Genomic DNA, 25,429 nt, shown 5'->3' with positions numbered 1-25,429 from the left:
CCCTCCAACTCTCTATTCACTGTACTAATCTCTGCACTACCCTTTTCCTGCTGACACCACAGAATCAGAGGACAGAGGACCTAGGGGCCTTTGATCTCGAGGTTAATGCCCTTGTTTTAGAGAATAGGTGTCCAAGGCCCCGAGGTCAAGGACAAACCACCCTGCAGAGGCCCTACATGCTCACTGCTGAGCAGTGACTGCAGCCATTCACTCAAGAATTCTGCCTAAAGCCCTGGCTCTGGATTCACCGTCCAATGCTCCTGCTTGTGCCTGAAGCCACCTCCCAGAGGAATCTCAACCTCAGGGCACTAACTCCTAAGACTAGAACAGTCAGCTCAGGCTCCTCCTAGATCTCTATGCTCCAGCAGCCTGTTTTCAGCCGTTCATACTACCTTGCGCAGCAAGGTATACGCAGAACAGCACACCCGTCCCAGAGCTGCCAAGCGGCAGGGCCTGGATCTCACCTCGCGCCTGCCTGACCCTGAGGCTGGGCTCTTCCTGTTGGGCCAGGCAGTTGCCAGATAGTCGCCACTACAACACAAAGTAGTCAGTGTCAAGTTCAGAAGAGAGAGGCTACTAGTTGGCAGAGGTCACGTTGGATTAGGTAGATCAAGGAGAGAGGTTCCTGGAAACAGCATTGGATCAGGGTTTTGAAGGCTAGGGGGTATCTGGCAGGAAGAAATAGGAAAGGGCAGCAACTTGGACAGAGGCAGGAAGGCTGAGGTGCCTCTGACAGACAGCATGGAGCTTCTCTTATTGAAATGAGCATGTGCGAAGGGGAGGAGCTGCAGTCGAGGCCACAGGGGATGGACGAGATGGGGGCAGGCTTTGAGTGGAAGTCAAGAAACCAGGGAGTCACTGCAGAGGAACAACACACCTAGCGGCGATGGAGAATTGTGGGGCAGGTGTTGGGAGATAGAGAAAAGGTGAGGATGGGCAGGAGGGACCCTCTTTTAATAACCTTTAAAGCTTGAAGGAGTTTACCAGATTATTATTCTAGGATTTATATTATCAGATTAACTAGCTGTTCCATAGTGGATTGGAGGTAGATAAATTTCAGTGGAGGAAGGAGAAGCAGGCAGCCACGGGCCTGGGAAGGGCAGAATTTACTTAGGTCTTTATTGTGGGTAACGCCAGATTCCTGGAGAGGTAGTGGCGGGGGTGAGAGGGGGCAGTTGGTTGGAGCTGGGGACTGTTTTCTGCTGGGTAAATGTTTTCTTTGTGCTTTCCCAGGCAGCTTCTGCATGCAGCTCCCAGGTAAGTCCATGCCCTGGCCCACAGGTACCTGGCAACTTATGGCCCAGAAGCCAGGAATGTGGGTTCAAGTCTCAACTCTCCACATGCACTCTTACCCTCAGATTCCTCGATAAATCACCTGACCTTCCCACATGGGCTTAAGTGAAAAGCTAGATCTGGAAGTGCCCTGTAAACTGTAAAGTGCCAATGCAACATAAAGGTTGTTCTTCTATTTTCCTTTGAGTAGGCTCTACACTGAAATGAACATCTTGCCCCTGGAAAGATCTTAAATAAAGATCTCAGCCACATATCCAGCAAGGATTGCAGACATGCCCTGCCCTAAACCAGAAGCTGATGATTTTTTAACTAGGGCAAGACTGCTGGGACTGCCTGAAAACACTTCACAGAGGTGGGGTGCGGACTGTCAGCCACAGGGCTGAACCTGTGCCCTGCAGAAGAATTCTATGGTGGAGGCCATGACAGGTGCAGAAGGAAAGCCTCCCAAGTCTTGAATGGGTCTGCTATAGCCTGCCTCTGTCTTCTACCCCAGAGTGCTTTCTACTCTCTTATAGGTATAAGTGTAGAGGTGGGGCATTCTGGGAGGTGGGGTGCCCACAGGCTCCTGGGTTTAGCTCTGCCTGCGTTAATTCTAGGCAGTAAAGGGAGGGTGTGACTGAACGCCTTCCACGCAGCAGGTACCGGCAAAGCTCTCCCACTTAACGGTTTGGGGAAATGTATGCCTTCTTTGGGCCTAGCTTCCACAGCTGTTAAGTGAAGTGAGCTGCCTGATACTTGAAGGATCTGTGTTTATATGCAGTCAGGGTTCCCCCAGCACCTATCTCTGTGCCTATTGGAGCATTTCTTGCATTCTTTCAGCACATGTTTATTGAACAGCCCATGTGTAAGATGCTCTGGTGGGAGTAGAGGGCTTGTGGGCCTTCAGAGATGTGTAAAACAAGCCCCTATGCCTCAGGACCTCATGGTCCAGCAGGGCAGATGCCGCTAAGCAAGGCCTTATCAAGGTTCTGCCAATCCTCCCTGCCTCCTCCTACTCTCCCCTCCTCTCTAGATGCAGCCACATTTCCCACCAACCACCAACATTTTGCTCATGTCGTTGAGCTGCCATGGAATGAATGAATCTCCCTTCCATTTCCTTCCCACCCCACTTTGTAAGGCCCAGCTCCAATGCCACTCCCTCCATGAAGCCTTCGACTATTCTTCCAGCCCAAAACAAACTGTCCCTTTTTAAACCAGCTCCCAGGTCCTTGCTGCCTCTTCTTGTGACAAATACCTGGCCTTTTTATTCTAGTTGAATATCTAGGTGCCTGTGTCTTATCTGTGGGAGGACAGGATGGGTCCCCAGAACAGGGCATAGGGCCTGGCACACAGCAGAAGAAAAGAATGGCCCAAGGCACATGACAGTGGAGGTCGGATTAGAATGGAGGGGAGGGGACCCCCAGTAGAGGGGAAGGGCTGTGGAGTCCTGAAAGGAGGAAACGGCTCTTTCTATGGGGAAGAGGCTGTGACTGGGGCACGCAGGACTTGCAGCTACCTGCAAACTCTTCTGGCCCCTGGGCTTGAGCCGGGAAGGGGGTGGGGAAGCAGATAAGCAGATAGCAGGCCTGCTTCCATTGGGCCATGACTTTCTCTTTGTTTTCCTCCAAGTCCACCCTGCCTCCCCACCCGGAGGCTGAAGCCTGGCCAGGCAGGCAGCAAAGGGAGGCTGTGCTGGACAACCCAGGAAGTAGTGATCACAGAGGAGAACCCAGGACTAGGCACTGCATTGGGTGAATTACATACATTCGCTCACTGTATCCTTTCAGGCTGACTTGAAATCCAGACCATCTGTTAAGTTGGTGCAAAAGTAATTGCGGTTTTTGCAGTTATTTTTAACCTTTTAAACCACAATTACTTTTGCACCAAGCTAATACCTCCAATGAGTGAATGAAGAAGCTTGGATTCAGAGAGGTGAAGTCTCTTGCTAAAGTGTCCTACAAGTGGAGGGTTCAGAACTCCAACCCAGGTCTTTGAGGCACTCTTCCATGCTGGCTGAGGGTGTGAGCAACTTAAGAGCAACTCTTGAAGTGCTGAGAAGGTCAGAGGCGGGGTACAGGGCCCTGGGTGGGGAGATCCCATCTGTGTTTCCTTGTTCCCCTTCAGCCTGTCTGCCCACAAGTGGAGGGTGAAGGCTGTCACCACGGAAAGGCCCCAACGTGGGTTGGCAGTAGTTGTCCAAAACCGATGGCAGAACAGAAGAGCAAGGGCTCCAGAGAGAAATGGCCAATACCATAGTTCCCAGAGGCAGGGCAATGGCTAGGCACAAGGGGACCTGACCTCCCACAGCGTCACAGGCAAGCTCCCTGCTGTTTTGGGAGGAGAGGCTATGGGGGCCTGATCTTAGAAGAGCTCATAGACAGTACCTAGTTGGGGAAACTAAGACTAATCGAGCTCAGATGTCTCATCTGAGGTCACACTGGGAGCTAAGAGTAAATTTGGGACCAGAACCCAGATTTCTTGTTCTTTGGATGCACTCTGGCCCCGGCCTGGGTTGGGCACTCCTGCTCACCTCCAGTCTGGTCTCCGACTTCAGGAGGGCGGAGGGGGACGCGTCAGAGGCCCGCCCCATCGCATCCTTATTGGCGGTCCTTTAAATTAGGGCGGGGCTTGGCGGTCAGCCTAGTGGCCCGGGCAAAGGCTGGGACTTCAGCGGCAGAGAACGAGTCCAAGCTCCATCAGCTGCTGCAACCGCCGCGCCCCAAGCCCCGAGCCTGAGCCACGATGAGCGGCAGAGTCGGCGACCTGAATCCCAAGCAAAAGGAGGCGCTGGCCAAGGTGAGCTTCATCCTGGCCCGGCCCCAGCCGCGGCCAGGTCCTGGTCCTCGCCCTCTGGCGGCAGCCGGCCGGGAAGGCGCTGGGTGGGGGGCGAGCGACGGTCCCCGGCAGTTGGGCTGCAGCGCGAGCAGCAGCCGCGGCACCTGGCAGATCCCGTCCCGCCCCTCCTCCCTCTGCCGGCTGAGGGGGCCCCGAGAAATGTAGCCACCCCGGCCCGAACCCCGAGAGAACCCTTGGAAATATCACTGGGAAGAAGTGGTTGCTCTAAGTGGAAGCCCTTGGAGGCAGCTCAGGGCACAAAGACAACATTCATTCGGAACTGGCAGCCGGGCCCCGGGGGCAGGAGCAGGGCCCCCAGGTTTGTTTTCATTTCCGGGAGGTTTTCCTCTTGCAGGGGCAGTGGCACCAGGGAAAGGGCGCTGTACAGCTCCTTAGGAGACTTCCATTACCCCTGCTCTGGTCCCAAGTCGCTCTGTGACCTTGGGCAAAACCAGTCCTTACATCTGTTTGCTCCTTGATGAACAGAAATGAGGAGGTTAGACCAGATGCTGTGGAAGGGAGCACCTTCCAGTGTGAAGTCTGGGATACTTCCCGAGACCCTGTGGGTTGGGGTTGGTTTAAGCAGAGACGGCCCTCCGCTGTCCTGCAATCCAGGCCCCTCCATGGCTGGGGAGTTGGGCTATTGCTCTTCAGAAAGTTAAGAGGTAAGCCTGGCTTTGCCTTGGCACTTAGGCAGAGGAGGGAGCAACAATTCGGTGGCTGGACCCCCTCCCTACCACCTAAATCTCTTCTTGTCTGTAGTCCTTAGGGAGAGGGTAGGTTGACTGTTCTTGGAGCCAAAGCCAATGGGGTCCAGACTCAAGGTTTGGAGGCTCCACAGCCACGCAGTTTTCCGTTGCTGGGAAAGAGTAGGGGGAGAGACGTCTCCTGCCATGACAAAGAGGCTGAGGCACCAGCCCTATGAAGGTTTTGCCCAGGCTGGGCCTCCCCCATCCCAGGGAGGCTGGATAGGGAGGTTTCAGATTTTACCGCTGACCTGCAGTGGAAGTCAAGCACAGAGGGATTAGGTGGTGATTAAACTGGAAACCAGGGGCTGGGTAGGGTCCTTGATAAGGGGTGGCTTCATGCCTGGGCCCTGGATTGAGCAGTTTACCTGGGAGTCTGGGAGCTGTTTGGGGGATGGGATGGTCTGAGTCCCTGGCTGACCTGAGCAAGGGGCAGAGGTGGCTGGTCCTCATTGATCCCCTCTGCGGCTCCCCTGTGGTCAGTGACTAGAGAAAGATGAGTGGCTGGGAACAGGAGGTATGGGGAGGGCATGCGCAGCGGGTGTGCTCACTTACAGGGTAGTGAGCAGTTGGAAGTGGGTGTGGCTATCCGGTGGGGTCACTGTCCTTCTTCCTTGTTTGGCACTCCCTGCATTTCCCCCCTTCATGGCTTCCCGTTGGAACTGTACCCTCCACCTGGATGGCCCTCCTCCTACTGCCTTTGATGTCCTTCAAGCCCAACTCAAATGTCATCTTTTTTTATATGAAGTCATATGAGACCACTTTCTTCCTGGCCCCGGCCAGAATCAAACTCTTCCTTCCCTTTGCTCTGTGAAACACATTGCTCACCAGTCCATTTCTAAGGGGGCAAAAGATCATGAAAGAGTGCATGTTCTGGCCTTGGAAAAGACCCGGGTTTGCATCCCAGCTCTGCTGTTTGACCTTGGGCGTGTTATTAAGCCTCTCTGAGCTCTAATTCCTTCATCTATAAAATGGGGACAGTAATAGCTCTAGGGACTGAATGAGGTGGGAATAAGATAAGTGCCAAGTTCAGTGCTGGGCACATGAGGAATGCTTGGTAAACTGACATCTTTTCCCACGGCATGTCCCAGAACGTCTGTAATCACAGTTCACTGAGACAGGAACCAGCCACACTGGAGTGTGGAGGTGTATGCAGCCAGGCAGGGGCAGTGTTTGAATCCCTTCCCACCTCCTCCTGCCACCTTGCTCCCCTCTGCGGGATAGACAGAGCGCCCCACGCAGCCCAAGTGCCCAGTGTCTGCCGAGTGGACCTGTGTGCAAGATGGGTCCCGAAAAGCCCCTATGGAGAGTCCTGGGCAGAGGGAGTTCAGGTTGGGACCTGTCACTCACCTAGCTGTTTCTCCCTACAGTTTCGGGAGAATGTCAAAGATGTGTTGCCCATCCTGCCGAATCCAGATGACTATTTTCTCCTGCGCTGGCTCCGAGGTGAGGGAAGGGGGGCTGCGGGAGGCTGTGGCAGGGGCTTGTTCTCGGTTACAAAATGGCACCCTCTGGAAACCTTGGCCCTGGTAATCTGAGCATCTGGAGTATTCAACCTTTAGAACCAAAAGGACCGTTGGCAATCATATAACCTCAACCCTCCTACTAGATAGATGACATTGAGGCATGGAGAGGTGAAGTAATTTTCCCCAAGTCACACAAGTGCTTGAGCTGCAGGCAAAAAGAGGACTAGTGCCCAGTACGCTTTCCATCCGCTCTACCGATGGAGTTGGCGAAGCAGATTGAGGAAAAGCTGAGAAAGGCCCCAGCCATGTGGGAAGTCGGAGGCACAGCCAAGTTTAGAACCAGAGTCCTGGCTCCTGGAAGAGGTTGGGCCCCTCTGTGGCCTGTTGGGATGGCAGGGCACCTACTGCCAGCAGTTTGGCAGCTTGAAGAAGGGACAGAGTACATGGGGAACATGGGGGCTCAGCCTGAACTACATTGACAAGACTCCCCTCAAGCCACCAGCAGACTCCAGAGCCCCGAGTTCTAGTTCTAGCTGTGCCTCAGCTTGGCTGTGGTACCTGGGCTAGGGGCGAACATCTGCCCTAGGACCCTCTCTGAGAGAGCAGGATGAGACAGGGTGCCCTGCCTATTGCAAGATGTGACATGACAGAGCTCGGCACATGGTGAGGCAAATGCACACGTTTCTATTAGCATCAGGGTCACAGTCAACCCCATGCCCCAACTCCTGAAATCTTTCCGTTCTTTTCCCTCTTCTCCTTCCCCGGTGTTTCAAGTCATGTGCTACCCTCTCTGGTTCTTGTGACATACTTTTTTTTTTAATTGAAATTTTATCACCAGGCATAGAAAAGATAGAGAATAAATTCCACTTTCTTAGATTAGCAGAGATTAAGTTGTGATGTGGAATCATAGTTCAAAAATTAAAGTACAAATCGTGCCTGATTATTTATTTATAGATACACACAAGGAGTCTTGGGGCAGGTGAAGAGCTGGATTTTCATTTTTTGTGCAGAAACTGAATACAGCTGGCATGCTCTGAGGGGCTGCTAGCAGGTACCCCAGGGCACGTGCAGCCAGAGAGCTACATGGGGCCCTGTAGGCCTCTAGAAGTGCCAATTTCCCCTGTCCCTGGAAAAGCTGTACATCCATGCTCCCAGCCCACCCAGAGAGGGTGGAGGGGCAGGGCAGGGGTGGCAGAGGAGTCCATCCAGGGCTGGAGGATATCTTGGCCCAGGACTTTGACAAAGGACTATAGCTAGAAGAGGGCAGGTGGAGAAAGTGGGAAGCCAGTGCTGCCTTAAAAGACCAGCTGATTTCCATAGTGGCAGCACCAATCTGCAATGCCATCAACAGTGCAGGGAGACCCCTTCATGGACAGTGTAGATGCTTGACCACTACACTGTACACCTGACACTGAAGTTGAATAATATTGTATGTCAACTATAATTTATATATATATATATATATATATATATATATATATATATATATATATATAATGTGTGTATATATATATACATATATATGTGTATATATATGTACATTTATATATATGTATATATATTCCATATCCATAGGGAATAGAGTCAATGGAATTGTAATAGATATATATGATGTCAGAGGGGCAATAGATTGGGGGAGGGGGGTTATCACTTTGTGAGGGTGAAATGTCTAACTAGTTCATTGTTTTGTACACCTGAAACTAAAAAAAAAAAAAAAAGTCCAGCTGTATGATCATCAAACAAACTACCGAACGAACTGCTGTTAGGTGAACAAGTGTGGTTTCAGAAAGCTGTGAACGGCACAGCTCTCTTTTATCTAAGAGGAGGCCAGCCCGGGGCCCTGCAGCTGGTTTCCCAGGCACCCCCAACTCTCCAGTCCTGGGGATAAGCCCTCTCTTTGCAGGAACATCAAAGAGTGTGGTTATCCTCATTTGACAGATGAGAAAACAGGCTCAGAGAGGGGAGGCACTTACCTGAAGGCACACAGCTAATGTGAAGCAGAATCAGGGCAGAAACCTAGCGCCCCAGATCCCCAGGCCAGCATCCTCGCCAGTAAGCCACAGCGGTCCCCTGAAACCAAGCTGTGCCATTTCAGAGGAAGTATCTCCACTTTACTTGTGCCTCACATTTCCTGGGCAGGAGCTTAGGCCTGGTCAGATTCTACTATGAATTTCAGTTAGGGTTTTTGTTGCCTTTATTATTATTATTATTATTTTAAGGAACATTTTCTCTTTCTTCCTTTGGTCCCAAAGGAAATATCTGCAAGGTGCACACGAACAGAATGTCTTTCTCTAACCGAAGTGTGAACTGAGGTCTTACTCTTTCCCCCTTTCCCCTGGTGGGCTCAGTTTTCTGTTGGCCTCAGGCCCTGAGAGCAGGCCCACACATCGCCACTGTCTCCTTTGACTTTGGCTGAGCTCTGGGCACCTCAGCAAGGAAGGTCAGATGGCAAGAGAGAAACAAGGAGGTGGTAGGAACCCTATGGAGGGCAGAGCAGGTCTGAGTCTTCCCATTTTCCAGGCCTAGAAAGTGATCAAATAAGAACCCCGGAGAGCTGCTCCTAGGTGGGCTTCTCGGGCAGTGCCCGGGAGCCATGCTTTGAGCTGCCCCTGACCAGGGCAGCAGGAGCCCTGGAAAGACCTGACTCAGCAGAGCATGGGGAGGGACCAGTCCAGATGCTGCCAGGGGCAAGTGGCAATGCAGGGAGGGCCCTTGAAGAAGACCCTGGATGTTGGACCCTGGCAGATAAGGGTTAACTGGAGAGCCACCCTGAGATAAGGGGGCTCACAGTTCACCTCCACTCCTATTCTCTGGAAGATAAGGTCTCTCCTCACAGTGAGGGGTGCCCCTCCGATGGAGAATTGCCACTTTCACAGTCCAGCTGACCTCCCCTATCACGAGAGTATATTGCCTTGCATCTTCCATGCTGCCAAGATGGCACATCAAAGGGCAGTCAGAAGGAACTTCCCAAGAGTGAAGGCTGTTCAGTTCTGCAAATGTGTGTCCAGCTCCGATGACTGGCGTGGCATCACTCAAATCTCTTGATGTACCACGCATGCATCAAGAGGGACTGGATTTCATGATAGCAGAATCAGGCAATGTGCTCGGCCACTCCTGGGGAGCAGTGATTAGGGACCAGTGACAGTCCAGAGGGCAGCCTATCTGGCCTAGGTTTTGTGGTTGTCAAGCAGATCTTGATGTCGATCAAATCCACAGAGCTGGGAGGGACAGTTCATAGGTCAGGTGGCAAAACTGGTTAGAATCTGGATCTCAACATGTCTTTAAAGGATAAAATGAAGCTGACTGTTACAAGATGAAATCTGTTAGGGATGAAGCCAAGAAAACTACGTCACAATACATGGGATGGAAGCTTAGCAGCAGAACTGCTGAAAAGCATTTAGGGGTTTCAGCTGACTCGAAGTGCCACCTGAGTTCGGGGTGTGACCATTGCCCAGAAAGTTCTTAGGCTTTATTGGAGAATGGTAGACAACACCTAGTGCTGTGCTCAGCTGGGGACAGCACACTTGAAGAGGAGCAATGGCCAACTGGAAAAGACCCAAAGGGAAGGTTTTGGGTGAACTTGAAACCAAGCTGTGAGGAATGGTGAAAGGATCCACAGAGGGGCAGCATGATAGCAAGAGGGACGCAGGTGGCCGCACAGAGTTTGCCAGTGATGGAAAGGTGGTCACATGGCTGAGGTCACGACCACTCTCTAAGTGTCTCTGGGTGGATCTCCACTCAGTAAAACAATGAGGTCTGAGTGCCAATGAAAACAGTTTATTTGGGAGCAGGTGGCTTTGGGGGGCGGGGGTGGTGAGGTCTTTGTGTTCAAGTTTGAGTCAGACAACTTGTTGGGGTTCGTGCATAAAATAGAGTTAGCCCATGTGAACTTTAATTCTGAAACTTTTCAGGAACCCTGGGAGGAGGGCCCTCTGTATCCCACTGGGGTATTCGTGGGTCCTTTGAGGACACGGCAATGTTGACTGGAAGCTGATCAACCCCCCACCCCCATCCTACTGGGATTATCTGCCAGTTTTTCGCCAGATTACGGGGCCGCTGTGTTCATCTTCGAACTGTGGGTCAAATTCTCAGGACTGGATGTTAGACTGTGGAAGAGATTAACTTTGTGTAAGGGGAAGGCTAAGTGATAAGGGAGTCCAGGGTTCGTTTTCCCTGAGAGGTGATAAGACCCTTCACCTGATTGCATTCACTAGGGTAAAACTCTGAAGTTGCAATGCTGCCCCCACCTGCCCTGAACCTTGACCTGCTCTCCAGGGGCTGTGGTGCTCCGGACGCCCTCAGTGCAGGGCCTTATATTAGCTTCTGCATGTGGGGTGATCGGAAAGTTAACTGAGGCATGACAGAGGGGCTGGCCCCAGTATGGGAAGAGGGAAATCTTGTCCTTGGTTGCCCAGTCTGCTAGCCTAAACTTGACCAAATTTTGCTGTTACAGCAAGAAGCTTTGACTTGCAGAAGTCCGAGGCCATGCTCCGGAAGGTAAGATCCATTTGTTTCCAAATCCCATGGTTGCCTCCATGCTCGCCTGTCAGAATCACACCTTGCTTGAACTTCTGCGTGTGACTTGTCTGACATAGCTGAGTATTAGCCAACCATTACTGCTTTAGTGAATTCTCTTCCCTGGAAACACCAAACTTTCACAGGTCTGGGCCAGCCAAGAATTACTTCTGCTGAGACCTCTAAAATAGGCAACGCCTTCTTTCGCATTCTGCCAGTTGCCCTCTCATGACTCCCCTGTGGTCTGGTGGTCTGTTCACGCTGTCACCCATTGCTAGATGACGATTAAGGGGCCCTCCCTGTCCTGCCTTCATTTGATTAAAGCCTTGATTGTGTGTTTGCAGCATGTGGAGTTCCGAAAGCAAAAGGACATTGAAAACGTCCTGAGCTGGCAGCCTCCAGAGGTGAGGACAGACGATCCTGGCCCACCCTTCTGTTAGGTTATAGGCCCACAATCCCACGGTCTGTGTCCCGGGTCTATGGGAATGGGACTTTCAGAGAAAAGTCTGACACTGCCAAGTGGGCCCTAATGGTTCCCAGAATGGAGGTCCATCGGCACCCAGGGGAAGGCTGTGGTGGGAGAGACGGATGAGTCCAGAAAAAGGCCCTGGGATACAGGAAAGGTGTGGCCGCCCTGGGCCTGCTGACCAGGTGCCTGCTCTGTGTCTTTACCCAGGTGGTCCAACTGTACCTAACTGGGGGCATGTGTGGCTACGACATGGAAGGCTCTCCCATCTGGTACGATATCGTTGGACCTCTGGATGCCAGGGGTCTGATCCTCTCAGCCACCAAACAGGACTTGCTGAAGACCAAGATGCGGGACTGTGAGCGGCTGTTGCAGGAGTGTCATCGCCAGTCTGAAAAGGCGAGTGGGCAGCATGGCTGCACACGAGTTGATCACGGTAGAGGCATGCGGGCAGAAGCAGCATCGCAGAGGGACCTAAGCACATCTTCAGGGCTGAGGCCTGGAGCTTTGGATTTCCCTGACCAGTGAAATTTCAACGGTTTAGGGACTGACATATGTTGCCAAATTTTTAATTTTCTAAGTAAGCACTTCAAAACAATTGCCAGCTCCTAGGTATATTACGGTGATTTTTCTCATTTCTCTGGGCACCAGTGAGATCTTTGTCATGGATCACCCCATCCTGAGATGTATTTGGGTGTCACTGGTATGGATGAGCTCAGATTCTGTGTTTCTCTAACTCTGTGTTTAAAAACAAGATAAGGACAACTGATTTCCTTACTGAGAAAAAAGCTGAAGAGTAAGCTACCGCTGCTACCATGAGCTTTCCTCCTTCCTGCCTCTTCAGCAGGTGTAAACACCCAATGAAACGATGGGATTAAGTTTGGGGCCATTTCAACACGGTCATCCACAAATACTCACTGAGAGCTTAGTGTGTACAAGGACCCTGAAACCTGGGGAGGCAAAGAAGCATTAGACGGGAATGCACCCTTGGGGTCGACAGACAGCATCTGTGCCCAGGACGAGATGGGTGGCTGCACAAGGCCCCTTGGACGGAGCGTTGTGTGGTGCTGCACACAGAGGAACAGGGGGGCCACCAGGGCAAACTGCAGATCAGAAGGGACCTCAGATGTAACTGGGATCCAACCAGTGGTTTACTGGATGAGAACACAGAGACCTAGGTAGGAAGGGTGACTTTCTGGGCCACACAGTTCCGGCCTGAGGTGATGACCGTGTTTCCCCCAAAAGAAGACGTAGCTGGACAATCAGCTCTAATTCGTCTTTTGGAGCAAAAATTAATATTATAGTAAAATAAGAGCGGGTCTTACAATAAAATAAGACCGGGTATAATATAATATAATATAATATAATATAATATAATATAATATAATAAACATAATACTGGGTCTTATATTAATTTTTGCTCCAAAAGACGCATTATTGCTGATTGTCCAGCTACGTCTTATTTTTGGGGAAACAGGGTATCTCCATTTGGAAAACGCTAGGTACTGCCCTGCCCAGATCCAGTTGCAATATGAGCACATGACACAATCAGCATTTGCTCCAAACTGGGTGGGTTCCTGCAGCGGGGCAGGCTGCTGTGACTCTGCTCCTCTGTCCTCTGCAGCTAGGGAAGAGAGTGGATACCGTCACCCTGATTTATGACTGCGAGGGGCTTGGCCTTAAGCATCTCTGGAAGCCTGCTGTGGAGACCTACATAGAGGTGAGGGGCAGGACTGGGGAAGCAGGGTGGGACGGTGAGAGAATGGGAGAGTGGGCCCCTCTGCTAGGGCGCCCCGTGGGACGGGTGAGGTGATGGCAGCAGAGTCTAGTCGGGAGGAGGCAGGGCCTCTCGCCGTGGCAAGAGGTCTGAGCCTGCTGGGCTCCTTGATTTTGTTTCCACAGTTTCTCTGCATGGTTGAGGATAATTACCCTGAAACACTGAAGCGTCTTTTTGTTATTAAAGGTAAGTTGGGAACTCCCCATGAGGAAGCCAAATGGGAAAGAGGGGCTCAAGAAGTTACTGGGACAGATTCAGGAGAGTAAACCAGAGTGAGCCAAAGGAAGGGATCTGAGGACCCTTGACATATCCAGACTACGTTCCAATCGACAAAGTGTTAGGATTTATTACTGCCTTCGAGCCACCCAGCGGGTGAGACAGGAAGACGATACCCACTTGACTATACCCACGGTACCGATGGGGAAGCTGGAACTCAGAGAGGTGCCTGTGCTGAGTCTCACACCCGAGGCTGCCCGTGTGGGCTCCACGGCACTAGGGGACATGTGACCTGACACAGGGGGCTGCAGACGACACTGTGAGACACAGAGAGGGCACTGCTCCCAGTCTCACATCACCTGGTCTCTGTTCCAGCCCCGAAGCTGTTTCCTGTGGCCTATAACCTGGTCAAACCTTTCCTGAGTGAGGAAACTCGTAGGAAGATCATGGTCCTCGGGGGTGAGTAGCCCAGACTCTTCTCAGTTCCACAGGATGGCCTGTGGCCCAAACTGGGGACGGCTTTAGAGGTATGACCTCAGCCACAAAGGCAAAGGTTTCTTAGCTGGTTTGGTGGCAGTGGGACCCAGGAGCAAGCTGGGGCTGGGCTAGGGTCGTCCTGTCTGTTTTCATAAGAACTCTTTTTCTCAGACACTCTAGAAGAAAGTACTGAGCTCAGCATTGTAGATTCAAAGATGAATGAACCGCCAGTCCTTGCCCTCAAGGAGCTTACAGTGTTAAGCTTACAGGAGTGAGAAGACCTTCAGGGAGAAAGCTATGATAAAACTAGAAAAGGTGCTAGAAACAGCCTAGAGGAGGTGCCGTGGAGGTCACAGGAGCAGAGGTTGCTTTCAGTTGGGGGCAAGTTGAAGTGACTTTATTTGATGCGTGCTTACTAGGTGCCAAGGCGGCAAAGGTGAATCAGACAAGAGTTCCTTGAAGAGTGCTCTCCCTCTTGGGGAAGGGAGCCATGAACCCACTTGACCTAGGGAGGAGGTGATGTCTGATGGAATGAGTAGGAGGCAGCCAGATGAAGCAAGATAGCAAAGCTGTCGGACTTAAGGAATAGCATTGAGCAAAGACCTGACACACCATGGCACGGCAGTTGTAGAGGGCATAGAAGGATATGGCAAGGGATGAAACCGAAGAGGGAGCCAGGGGCAGGTCACAGAGAATCCAGGGCACGATGCTGAGAAGCCGGGACATGACTCTACATGCCACTGGGAACCAAAGGAGAGCTCTAAGCAGGAAGGACCGGGATCAGATTTTAAGTTGAGACACACCATATTGGCAAGATCACGAAGGACAGATACCCGTTTGCCCACTGTGGCCATAGTCCATGAAATAGGTGTTGCAAGCTTGAGTCGAAGCAGTGGCCATAGGGATAGACAGGAGAGGATGGATTGACAAAGGACTCATTTAGGAAGTAGAACAGCAGAAGTCAATTGACTAGATGCAGGAAGGGAGGAAGAAGCATCTAGAATGACTCCGGTGTCTGGCATGCACGACAGAGTATTGCAGTCACGGATGGAAGTAATTCAACTGAGGAACACAACTAGAACAATAAGCTCTAAGTTGAGTTTGAAGAGTGTGAGATACACAGATGTTGGAGATACTGGAGCCTGAAGCTTAGGTGTGAACTCCAGCCTGGAGGTTTGGAAGTTAAAGGCAGCAGCTAAGACCTTGAGAGGAGATACAAACGACTACGCACAGGGAAACAGAGGCTAAGCCCTGGGGAATATCCAAGCTCAAGGGCTGGCAGAGGAAGAGCCCACCAGGGAGACTGAGAAGTGACTGAGGAGGCAGGCAGGGGAGCAGGTGGGCAGGGACTGGGTTCGCAAGGAAGTGGGGAGAACATCTGGCGACAAGGGAGGCCATATAGGAAGATGCCAGGAATCAGGCCAGCCAGGGACAGACAGGAACCAGTTTTGTCGGAGCATTAAGTGGAGCGGTGGGAGAAAAGGCTAGAGAGAGGTAGATTGGGACTAGGTAGATCAGGGCAGGCTTGAGGCCACCTCGAGAGTTGAACTTGGGGGTGGGGACTCGGAAGGTTTCTGAATGTTGACCTTTAGGCAACACATTGCAAGTGGAGATTTTCCAGCTGTGTGCTGGTGAATCCTAGGAGTGGAATGAGGCGGTCTGGAAAGTCCAGGACTTCAGGGTTCTCGTCCTGGCTCTCGCAACAAGTTCTGCTGCTTGTTGCCTCAGCGACTCTCAGGAAGAGATGTCGCTGGTAAGATGGGAAGAACCGCTCTGGCCTTATTCCAACTCTCCAGCTGAGCGGGAGGGGAAGAAATACAAAATCCGAGCAAAGGCTCTGGTGGTTTTGGCTTCTCTGCTACCACCCACCGTGAGCATGCGACAGTTAGGTTTCCTGGCAGCAGGGCTGTGGAGGAGGTTCAGTCTGTTCTCTCACCCACACCTGAAATTCTTTCAACCAAACCCGACTCGGGCTGAGAAGGCACAGGATCTTCAACAGAGGAGGGAAGGCATTCACTCAGGGCTGGTCAGTGGAGCTGAGCAGCACAGATTAAATCACCCTAAGACCACAGACACCGCGTTCCAGGAGTTGCATGGTCTTAGCTCTCTGAAATCTGAGGCTGGGAGACCCTGGACAGTCTCTGTGGGTTTCCAGCCAGCTCCACTGGCAGAGGACACTGGGTTGTACCCCATGACTTGAAGCTGCCGCCTATACACGGTTTCTAGAATCAGCATTGGAAAGGTTTCCAGTATCAAAATATTGTACTTGGCTGGTATTTGTTGAGGAAATTTGAATGGAAGAGAAATGGTTCACAGCATTGGCTGCAATAGAGTCAAACTCTCCTAGTTAGGAAAGGGCTTGGTTATTAAAAAAAAAAAGAAAAGGTCACTTACTGGCAACTTAACAGCCTGAAAACCTGGAGCAGAAGTGAAATTGTGGCTGGGAAACCCATTTCAGGGGTCACTCTAGAGTGATGCATTCAGTCCACAAGTCACGAATGAGCACAGTTACGTGTGGGCGAAAGTGGGGGCTGAGACACGGTCATGCCGTCATGGAGCTCAGTCTAACCAGGACAGTTCTTGTGGATTCTGGCCCTCGTCTGCCACACATACTCCCTCTGTATGGACTGCCCTTCCCTCCTTTCTTTGTTCCCTCCTCCCTGCACTTCAAATGTTTGTATCACTTTCCTGGGAGCGATACCACACTCTCCTATGCGTTGGGCACTTTTACAGTTTATGACACCCTCTCAAGTACTTGGTTCACTTCACTCCCCCATAACGTGTTGGGGCAGGAGGAACTAGGGTCAGAATGAAGCGGTTTGCCTAAAGCCACTCAGCTGGCCAGAGACAATGGGGGCAGGACCCCAGGACTCCTGATTCCTGGTCCAGGGCAGGGCAGTGCTCTGGGTGATGGCTCCTCCTGAACGCCCTGCAGTGCTGTGTGCATGTCACATGCTCCTAAGGCCTGTTTTGTGTGCAGGGGCAGAGGGGGTTTGTTTCTGCCTCTTTGTGTAGACTGCCTGGGCTGTGATGAAATTTTGCCTAGTGGTGACCCTTCTTTCTCCTTCCTTACCTCTTCTGCCAGGAAACTGGAAGGAGGTTTTACTGAAATATGTCAGCCCTGACCAGGTGCCTGTGGAGTATGGGGGCACCATGACTGACCCTGATGGAGACCCCAAGTGCAAATCCAAGGTATGGGTCACCAGGGGCTGGAGGTGACCAGGGAAGCCTGGCTCAAATGCACAGTCCAGCTGACTCTACGCTCTGCTTCTAGATTAACTATGGGGGTGAAATCCCCAAGAAGTATTATGTGCGAGACCAACTGAAGCAGCAGTATGAGCACACTGTGCAGATTTCCCGTGGTTCCTCCCACCAAGTGGAGTATGAGATCCTCTTCCCCGGATGTGTCCTCAGGTAGGGTTCTGGACCCTTCCAGGAAAACGGAGCCTTTCAGCTGGAGGTGCCAGAGGGTGGGCTGGGGTGGGAGAAACCCTGGTGACGTTACCCTAGAGAAGGTACACACGGACAAAATCATGTCTCCATGGGTGGATGTCCTCTCCAGGTGGCAGTTCATGTCAGATGGCTCGGACATCGGTTTTGGGATTTTCCTGAAGACGAAGATGGGGGAACGGCAGAAGGCAGGGGAGATGACAGAGGTGTTGCCCAACCAGAGGTACAATGCTCACCTGGTGCCTGAGGATGGGTCCCTCACCTGCACCGAACCTGGCATCTGTAAGTATCTCTGTCGTGGCTGAAAGTCCCTGCCCTCGCTGTCTGCCTGTGACATCCCTCTTTTCCCTCTTTCTCCACGCTGTTAGAAGTGCTAACGTTGCACAGGTGAGGAAACTTAGGCTAGGGGAAGTGAAATGACCTTCTGAAAGTTACCTAGCTGGTTCCCAGCACGGTGGGACTCTGATCTGATCTGACCCAGTACAGGTGTCACAGGGCTAGGTGATCACAGGGGTTCCGAATGTCTGCTTTCTGGTCCAGGTCTGTCACTGTGACCAGACATGTCTCGGGAATTCTTCCCCACACATCAGAGACTCAGAACTGGCCGGGGGGAGGACAGGCATCACAGAGTAAGCAGCGTCTCGAAAAGCTCAGCCTTAATCCCTCTGAGACTCACTCATCTCCAGGTTGATCAAGAAATGGGCACAGAATGTGCACAGGAAGTTTAACCCAAGATGAGTAAGAATGGCAGAGTCATTGGAAAAGTGTTTGACTCCGTCATCTTTGCTACATCGATTAAAATTCCCGTTGACTCAGCAATTCTACTTACGCCAATTCAGCCTACAGAAATATTTACACAGAGACACAAAGACATAGATACGAGGAAGTTTCTAGCAACCTGGAAACTGACAAATGAAAGGGCCTTAAAAAGGTCTTGTTAAATAAATTATGGTCCATCCATACAATGGAGTACAATATATCCACTAAAGAGAGTAAGTTGACATGTAGGATGTCTGATACATATTAAAAAATACAGTATGAAACATAGCATATATGGTATACACTCACTTGGGTTAGTAAAGTATACACAGGAAAGAATTCTGGGGAACCTACGCTACCTGTAATGGTGGTTACCTCTGGGGTAGGAAGCTTATAGAGGGCTTGCATTTTTCACACTACAGCAGGTTCTCGGATAACGTCATTTTGTCCAATGTTGTCTCATTAAGTTGATGAGAAAACAAAAGGATTCCTGGCCAGGGCCACTGTGTGTGTGGAGTTTGCATATCCTCCCTACAGGGGTTTTCTTTGGGTACTCTGGTTTCCTCCCACATTTCAAAGATGTGCATGCGAAGTGAACTGTTGAGTCTACGTTGTCCCAGTATGAATGAGTGTGGGTGTGTGTGTGCGTGCGTGTGCCCTGTGCTGGAATGGCATCCAGTCTGGGCTGGATTCCCGCCTTGCGTCCTGAGCAGCTGGCTCTGGCCACCTGTGACCCTGAATTAGAATAAGCTGGTTGGAAAATCATTATCTTACTTGTTTTTATTAATCTTTCTTAAACGTATGTATAGCTCACATTTATTTCAATGCTTCATATGAGACGTATTTTGGGTCTTTCGAAATTTGGTGATGTGTCTGTGACCAGAAAGATCTTAACCCTTCGTTTGTATTGATTAGCCTGTCGTAAAACTGTTTCTATCCATTCACCTACGGTCATTTCACTTCAAGTCGTAGAACCTATCTACAACATTAAGTGAGGACTTCCCGTAGTTCTGCAAATACAATTTATTTCCAACGACCATATACTACAGTTAGAAGCAGAAAACCCATATACACACAAACCCTATCAAATCTCCAGTTTCTTTTCTGTCAGAGCCAAGGCGCCGGGCGTGGAAAATCAGTGAGCGCAAGGCCTTTATCACCAGGTTGCGTTGGACCTGCCTGCTGACTAGTCCTGAAGCAAGTGACTTAGCCTCCCTGAGCTTCCGTTTCCCGATTGCTCCAGTGAGGATCAAATTCTCTACCTCATAGGGAAAAGTGATGAGGAAATGTCATGAGGTCTATGCAGCACTTAGCATAACGCCTGGCATACAGCGAGCACCCAGCACACTGTAGCCCACCATTACTGTGATGAGGGCAAGACCTGGGGGAGAAGGGTCATCCTGGGGATAGTGCTGGAGATGGGGGGAGCCCTGGGCCCCATTTCCACAGCAGCACCACCAGAGATCTGAACCAGCCCCATAGATAACTTGGCCTGTATCTGTCCACACCGTGACCCCGACCTCAGGTTCCGTGTCCTTCCCTACATGCCAGGCAGCCTTCGGTCTCTACTGCCCCCTCCTCACAGATGCTCTGCCATATGGCTCTCCAGGGAGGAGGAGTATTCTTGTTAGTGAGCAGCCAGGTCCTGGGAGAGAAGGCGTAAGCCGTGCGCTTCAGCTGCAGTGAGGCTCGGCCCCAGCCCAGATACGGTCATCCACAGAGCACAAAGCATTGTGTACACATAAGCTTGGATTTCTTTATTTACTGGGCCGGGAAGCTGAGGTACAGAGAAGGGATGTCCTCTCGCGTACAGAGTAGCTTGTGTAGACACCAAGAGACAGAGGCGACAGAGAATCCTAGGACCCTGGTCCGGGATCTCTTGGCTGTAGACTGTCCCAGAGATGATGACCAGGTGGCAGAGGAGAGTGGAGTCCAGGCCAGGGAAGCAATTTACCCCAGATCATGCAGCCAGGAGCAGAGCCCAGACCATTAGCGGGCTTCGTGCATTACCCCGTAATAGTATCTGAAGGACACAGCCTGAGAAAGGAGCGTGAAGCTTTTAACAGGCTTCGGTTTGCAAATCCCAAATTTATTTGAGCTCTTCTTGGATCCATTCCCAGGTGAAGCATATATCATGTTTCCCCAAAAATAAGACCGGGTCTTATATTAATTCTTGCTCCAAAAGACGCATGAGGGCTTATGTTCAGAGGATGTCATCCTGAAAAATCATGGTAGGGCTTATTTCCTGGTTAGGTCTTATGTTTGGGGAAACACAGTACGTGCCTGCAGGGCCCTTGAGTGGGAGCTGCTTGTCCAGTCCCAGGAGGAGCAGAGGCAGGCTGCAGTGTCCATGCTCCCTTCCCAGGTGTAAAGACAAATAGGTGGGATCAGCTGTTGTCTGAGGCCATGTCTCAGGTGAGACCTGCGCCCAGAGAAAACCCATTGTTAGGTTATAAGCTCACCTGGGTGAGGGCAATGCCCGTGGAGAACCGGGCAACCCCCTGCAAAACGGAACCGAATCACCTGGTGGAGAAGTGAAAACTGTGCCTGGCTCCAATGGCAAGAGCACATTAACTCTCCCCAGGCCGCTCTTGTCCGTGACCGAGCCCTCAACTACTGAGGAGGAAGAACAAAGTCGGAATTGATTTCACTTTTCTTCCCCTTAACAAATATTTCTTGCGGGCCTGAGTCAGGTAGCATACTCTATAGGGAAAGAAAAAGATTCAGAAAAAAAGATCTGGACTTTGCCAGGAGTGCACAACGTAGTCTAGAAGACCTGAAACACTAAAGGTTAAATAGTACGGCCAGGCAGCGTTGGGGAGAAAAGAGCCCCGTCGGGCACCAGGCTGCCTGGTTTCGGAGTCCAGCTTTGCTCCTAACTCTCCGAGTGTTCTGAGCAAGTGTCTCTAAATAACTAGATTTTGCTTTCCTTCTTAAAATGAGGGGAGTCAGCTAGAGCAGGAGATCTTAATCTGGGGTTCATGGACTCCCCAGAGCCGTGATTGTCAATCTTAAACCAAACACCTCCTTTTTATAACAGGGTCTCATGTCCCCTTCACTACTCAGAAATGAAATTCACAGATAATATAACCCACTGACTTAGATCATTATAAAATCAATATCATCTATCTGGAGAAATAAAAGGAAGCTAATTTAGAATGTATATTTCTTCCAATCCATACATGAGAGGGCACGATTACATCCATACACCCCCCCTCTCTTCCGAATGGCACTTTTCCATGATGGGCTCCAGGGGATCTAAAATGGTGTGACAATTTCCCCTGATGATGAAAGCATCAGACGCTCAAGGGGGTCAGTTCAGGAGTTAAGGAGCCCTCGCCTGGAGGGTCTCCGGGGGCTCTATGAGTCTGTGAGTACCTGACTGGTGTCAAAATGAACCAAGCAGTTCATGAACTCCACTCCCCTCAGGCCTGGACCTCTTCTTTGGAACAGCCCCTTTCTTGTTGTTGAGGGCAGAATATCATGCTAGACAGAGGCATCTCAGTCCTGGTGCTTAGTCCAAGGAACTCCAAGATTTCTCCAGCACGACTGACTCTAGTTGCTAAGGCTCTGCCATTCGGCAGAGAGGAAGCTTTCCTTTTTCCAGAGGGACTATGGGTCCTCTGGGGCAGAGAGCAAAATGAATAACTAATATTAACTTCACACCATGAAGAATGGTGGTGTGTCTACCCTCAGTCTAAAGTATGCATTTGTTTCCAGGGACAGGAAGGGGGAAAGGTTAAGCCTCAGGATTAAATATACAGATTTTCTGGTTTTGTTTTTGTTTGTTTTGTTTTGTTTGGCTGGGAAAAGTGAGACAAGACCAGGATAGAGATGGGGCAGAGCTAGTGTTTTTGTTTTCACACTACGTTCTGTTGAAGGGGTGTTTGAAATGCAACAACTTCTCAAAAAAAAAAAAAAAAAAAAAAAAAAAGGGTTAGTCCTTGGCCAGAAAACCTTTTCTGTCAACTTCATGCCCATTTTCTCTCTAAAAGAGAAACCACTCCTAACAGGTCTTATCTATTATCTTATCAAATATTTTCTATCCCTTTAGAAGCATTACATATTGCCACAATATACAGGACATGTACACACATGTATACATGCACAGGAATTATATCTGTCATTCAATGTATGGTTGAAGGAATTTTGAAATTTTAAAACTCATCACAGGATTTGAGAAAACTTTCCTTCTAAAACAAGCACCTGAGCAGTATCATCAAAGAGAACTTGGGAGTGCAGGTAGACCAAGTAGCAAAGCCAAAACAATTTTTTTACATCTATATTGAAAAAATGTTACAAACTATATACAAATTGCTGCAACTTGCTTCTTTGACCTAAGGATACACTCTTTCCCAGTCACTTCTTAGGGAGCTAACCCTTTTCTTTTAATATCTGAACCGTATTTCATCATACATATTACACTATAAACATTTTAAGCAATTCTTCTTTGAACATTTGACTTCTCCCAAACTTTTAGTCTTACAAACAGGGATGCAATGAGCATCTTTGTCCATTTAAATTTCTATGGGATAAAGTTCTAGTTCAAAAAGTTTGCAGTTGACCTTTTGTCAGAAACTGAACAGGGCCGGGCTTTTTAGACAGCAATGCAAACCAGAGGGAAATTCCACCTCTATCACTTCTTCACTGTGACACAGTGACCTCCTTTTTTATAGGATATAAAACAGGACTAATGCTGAAAGCATAGTTATTTTGAGTAGTAAAATTATATATATATATATGTGTATATATATATATATATATATATGACCAACCCAGTGCTGCGACACATAAATAGCCGCTGTTACCGTTACTATTATTGTTGTAACAACTACTGCAGCTATGAGTTCTAATCCTCCTTTTTCAAGGCCTAGTTCAAGCTCTAATTCCTCTAAAAAGCCTTTCATATGATTTCAGTCTATAGAGTCCTCTCTTTCCAGGCTGTTACATCTTTCCAAGATGTGGGTGTCTCTCTCACTCTTCTGGCACTTGGCATATTCTGTCATACTGTTTTCTCTCCGTGAACATCTTGTCAATGCAGCTAGACTCAGTTGCAGAAGGTGAAGGACCATTGCTCCTACCACCTTCATCCTCATTACCTATCACACAGCCTCGCTCAGTCAACAACAAGCACTATCCCCTGAATGTCCCCTGAATGTCTGGTTTTCTGCCTCCCCTCAGATGTCCTGCGGTTTGACAACACCTACAGCTTCATTCATGCCAAGAAAGTCAGTTTCACTGTGGAGGTCCTGCTTCCTGACAAAGCTTCAGAAGAGAAGATACAAGAGCTGGGGTCAGTCACCCCAAAGTAATGCCTCCTCCCACAGCAGGCCTGGCTCCCTCAGTGTCTCCCTGTCAGTTTCTATCCCTTACAGCAGTCATTTTCCAGCACCCTGACACCCAAAGAAACTGGGCAGAAGAAAGACCTCAGCTGGATCTGGGGAGCTTTCATCTCAAAATTAGGAAGCGGGAGAGTAGCAGGAGGTGGTCTCCTTGCCATTTAGGTTACTAAGAATTCCCCAGGGGCTGGGCACCGTGACAGGATCTATTTGTCCTGTAAGCTGTGTCCACATCACCTACTTGTGACAGCTGAGACAGGAAGGGGTTGTCATGGGGTGGTAGCAGGGAAGAAATTAGAAAAAAGGGGAGAGATTGAGACTTAATACTTCAGGGAAGCCAGCAGCAGGGGAGGAACTTGCAGCCAAATGAACGTGTAAGGCTAGATCATAATAAGGAGTAACAAGGTAGCCGGTTGGTAGAAGTATGGTGGGGCTCAGAAGCTCTTCTAGACTTCCTATCACTGAGGATGGGTCTTTGGCTTTCCTCAGGTCTCAGGAGGTGGCCAAGAGTCAGCATAGATCTTCCCACTCAGGGGTAGACAGGCAGGCCTTTCCATCATCTTGAGTGAGAGCCTCAGCAACTCCTGGGCCCACTGGCTGCCTCTTTAATTACTAATGATTGTCATTGATTCAGAGCTTCCTGGGACAGTGAGCTTTGGTACCCAGCCACTATCCTCCAATGCAAACACAGCACAGGAAAATTACCTCCAGGGAACCCAGCTCTGGGAAGGGCGGCTGGGGATGGGTGTGTTCTGATGCTTCCACTGCCCTTTTCAGTGTCGCAGCTTCCCTTCAACTAACTCTCCACTTGAGCCTCCTACACAAAAATGACAAGTGGGATCCAGACAGTAGAACTCAGTGAGAGCAATTGCCAGTTTGTTTCCCACGGTGCTCGCCAACTTGCTTCCTGATTGACCTAAACAAGGCCTTGGCAGTTCCATCTCTGTGGGAGGCCTTTGGTGGGTGCCATGGCTTCCTAGTGCCTGGTGGGGAAGCTGCCCAGGCAGGAGGCCAAAGGCCAGGCCAGCATCTGGCAGAGCCAGGGGCTGGAGGCAGCCACAAATAGCTTCGGCCCCTCCATCCACGGTGACAAGCAGGGATAGCCATAGATGGCCATGGGGACGCTCAGCGACCAGGAGGTGGAGGGCACCGGCTCTGCAGGCAACCACAGCTCTTGTCCCAACCCTATGTCCTGCAAACGCACACCACGTCCTGGGCTGCAGAGAATATGGGAAGGCGGCTCAGCCTGGGGAGCTGGTCTGGCGAAGCTGAAGGAGCTGGAGGAGGGACAGGGCTGGCGCGGTCCTGAGGGGGTCATAGGCCGCAAGGGCCCAGCCAGAACCCTCAGGAGGACATCCCGACTTTGGTTTACAACGCTCTGTTAGCAAAATTAACCAATGAATAAAGCAACGTTCAGTGCACAGGGAGTGGAAGTCAATGCCTACCGCCTCGCTCCTCGCTGTCCATCACTCCAAGCTTCTGCCTCAGGAACCTAGCAACAACATTTAACGGCTAATAGGCGGGGCGCATGCACAGAAACCACCCTCTACTCCTCTGGCGTGTACTTTCCCAGGGTGCGCAAAGGCCAACTTGCCTCCTGATTGGCTCAGCTGGTGGGCTGTCTTCCGCCATCTTTGCTAAGGGCAGTAAGGGTACTTCTGTTCGCCTTCACGGTCCGGGCGGAGACCCCGCCCACTCGGACTTTTCAATGAGTGCCGGGTGGTTCCTGCTCGCTGACACATGCGGGTTTGGCGAGCGCGCGCGGCGCCCGCAGTGGGCGCTGAGTGGAAGGGAGGCGGGGAAGAGACGGTCACGTGGTCTTAGGGACTGTCTCCTAATTCCGCGCCAGCACTGCCAATGTTTCAGGGGTTTTGAGCCCGAAGCCCAGCTTGCTGCGAGGTCACCGCTGAGAGACAGCGACGCCTAGGGCTGTAAACGGGACCCTCAAGAGGGAGTCTGTGGTCTTCATTTTCCCCATTTTTACTTGATGATAATAAAAGCTAATTCTTTAATGAGCCTGCTGGGTACCACGCAACAACTCTGCTTACACTTTGTTGCAAATATTCAAGGAAATAATACGCGTAAGGCATTTAGAAGAGAGCCTAGTACAA

At 50.5% G+C, this 25,429-nt stretch overlaps 1 protein-coding gene across 1 annotated transcript; it reads left to right on the top strand.

The window, feature by feature from the left end:
• Window positions 1–819: 819 nt before the first annotated feature.
• On the top strand, window positions 820–24,739 carry LOC109453419 (SEC14-like protein 2). The gene is made up of 14 exons (XM_019743106.3): window positions 820–926; window positions 1,234–1,257; window positions 3,893–4,068; window positions 6,224–6,299; window positions 10,773–10,816; window positions 11,179–11,238; window positions 11,511–11,699; window positions 12,925–13,020; window positions 13,203–13,263; window positions 13,669–13,752; window positions 16,856–16,962; window positions 17,045–17,184; window positions 17,333–17,502; window positions 23,161–24,739. Exons 3-14 carry the CDS (start codon window positions 4,015–4,017, stop codon window positions 23,289–23,291), a joined length of 1,212 nt encoding a protein of 403 aa, XP_019598665.1. The 5' UTR covers window positions 820–926; window positions 1,234–1,257; window positions 3,893–4,014; the 3' UTR covers window positions 23,292–24,739.
• Window positions 24,740–25,429: the final 690 nt, after the last annotated feature.

This window comes from Rhinolophus sinicus, chromosome 9 (assembly GCF_057876585.1).
Source record: "Rhinolophus sinicus isolate RSI-liver-muscle chromosome 9, RSI-T2T, whole genome shotgun sequence".
In the NCBI taxonomy this organism is placed as follows: domain Eukaryota; kingdom Metazoa; phylum Chordata; class Mammalia; order Chiroptera; family Rhinolophidae; genus Rhinolophus; species Rhinolophus sinicus.
This window is presented reverse-complemented; position numbering and strand designations above follow the sequence as displayed.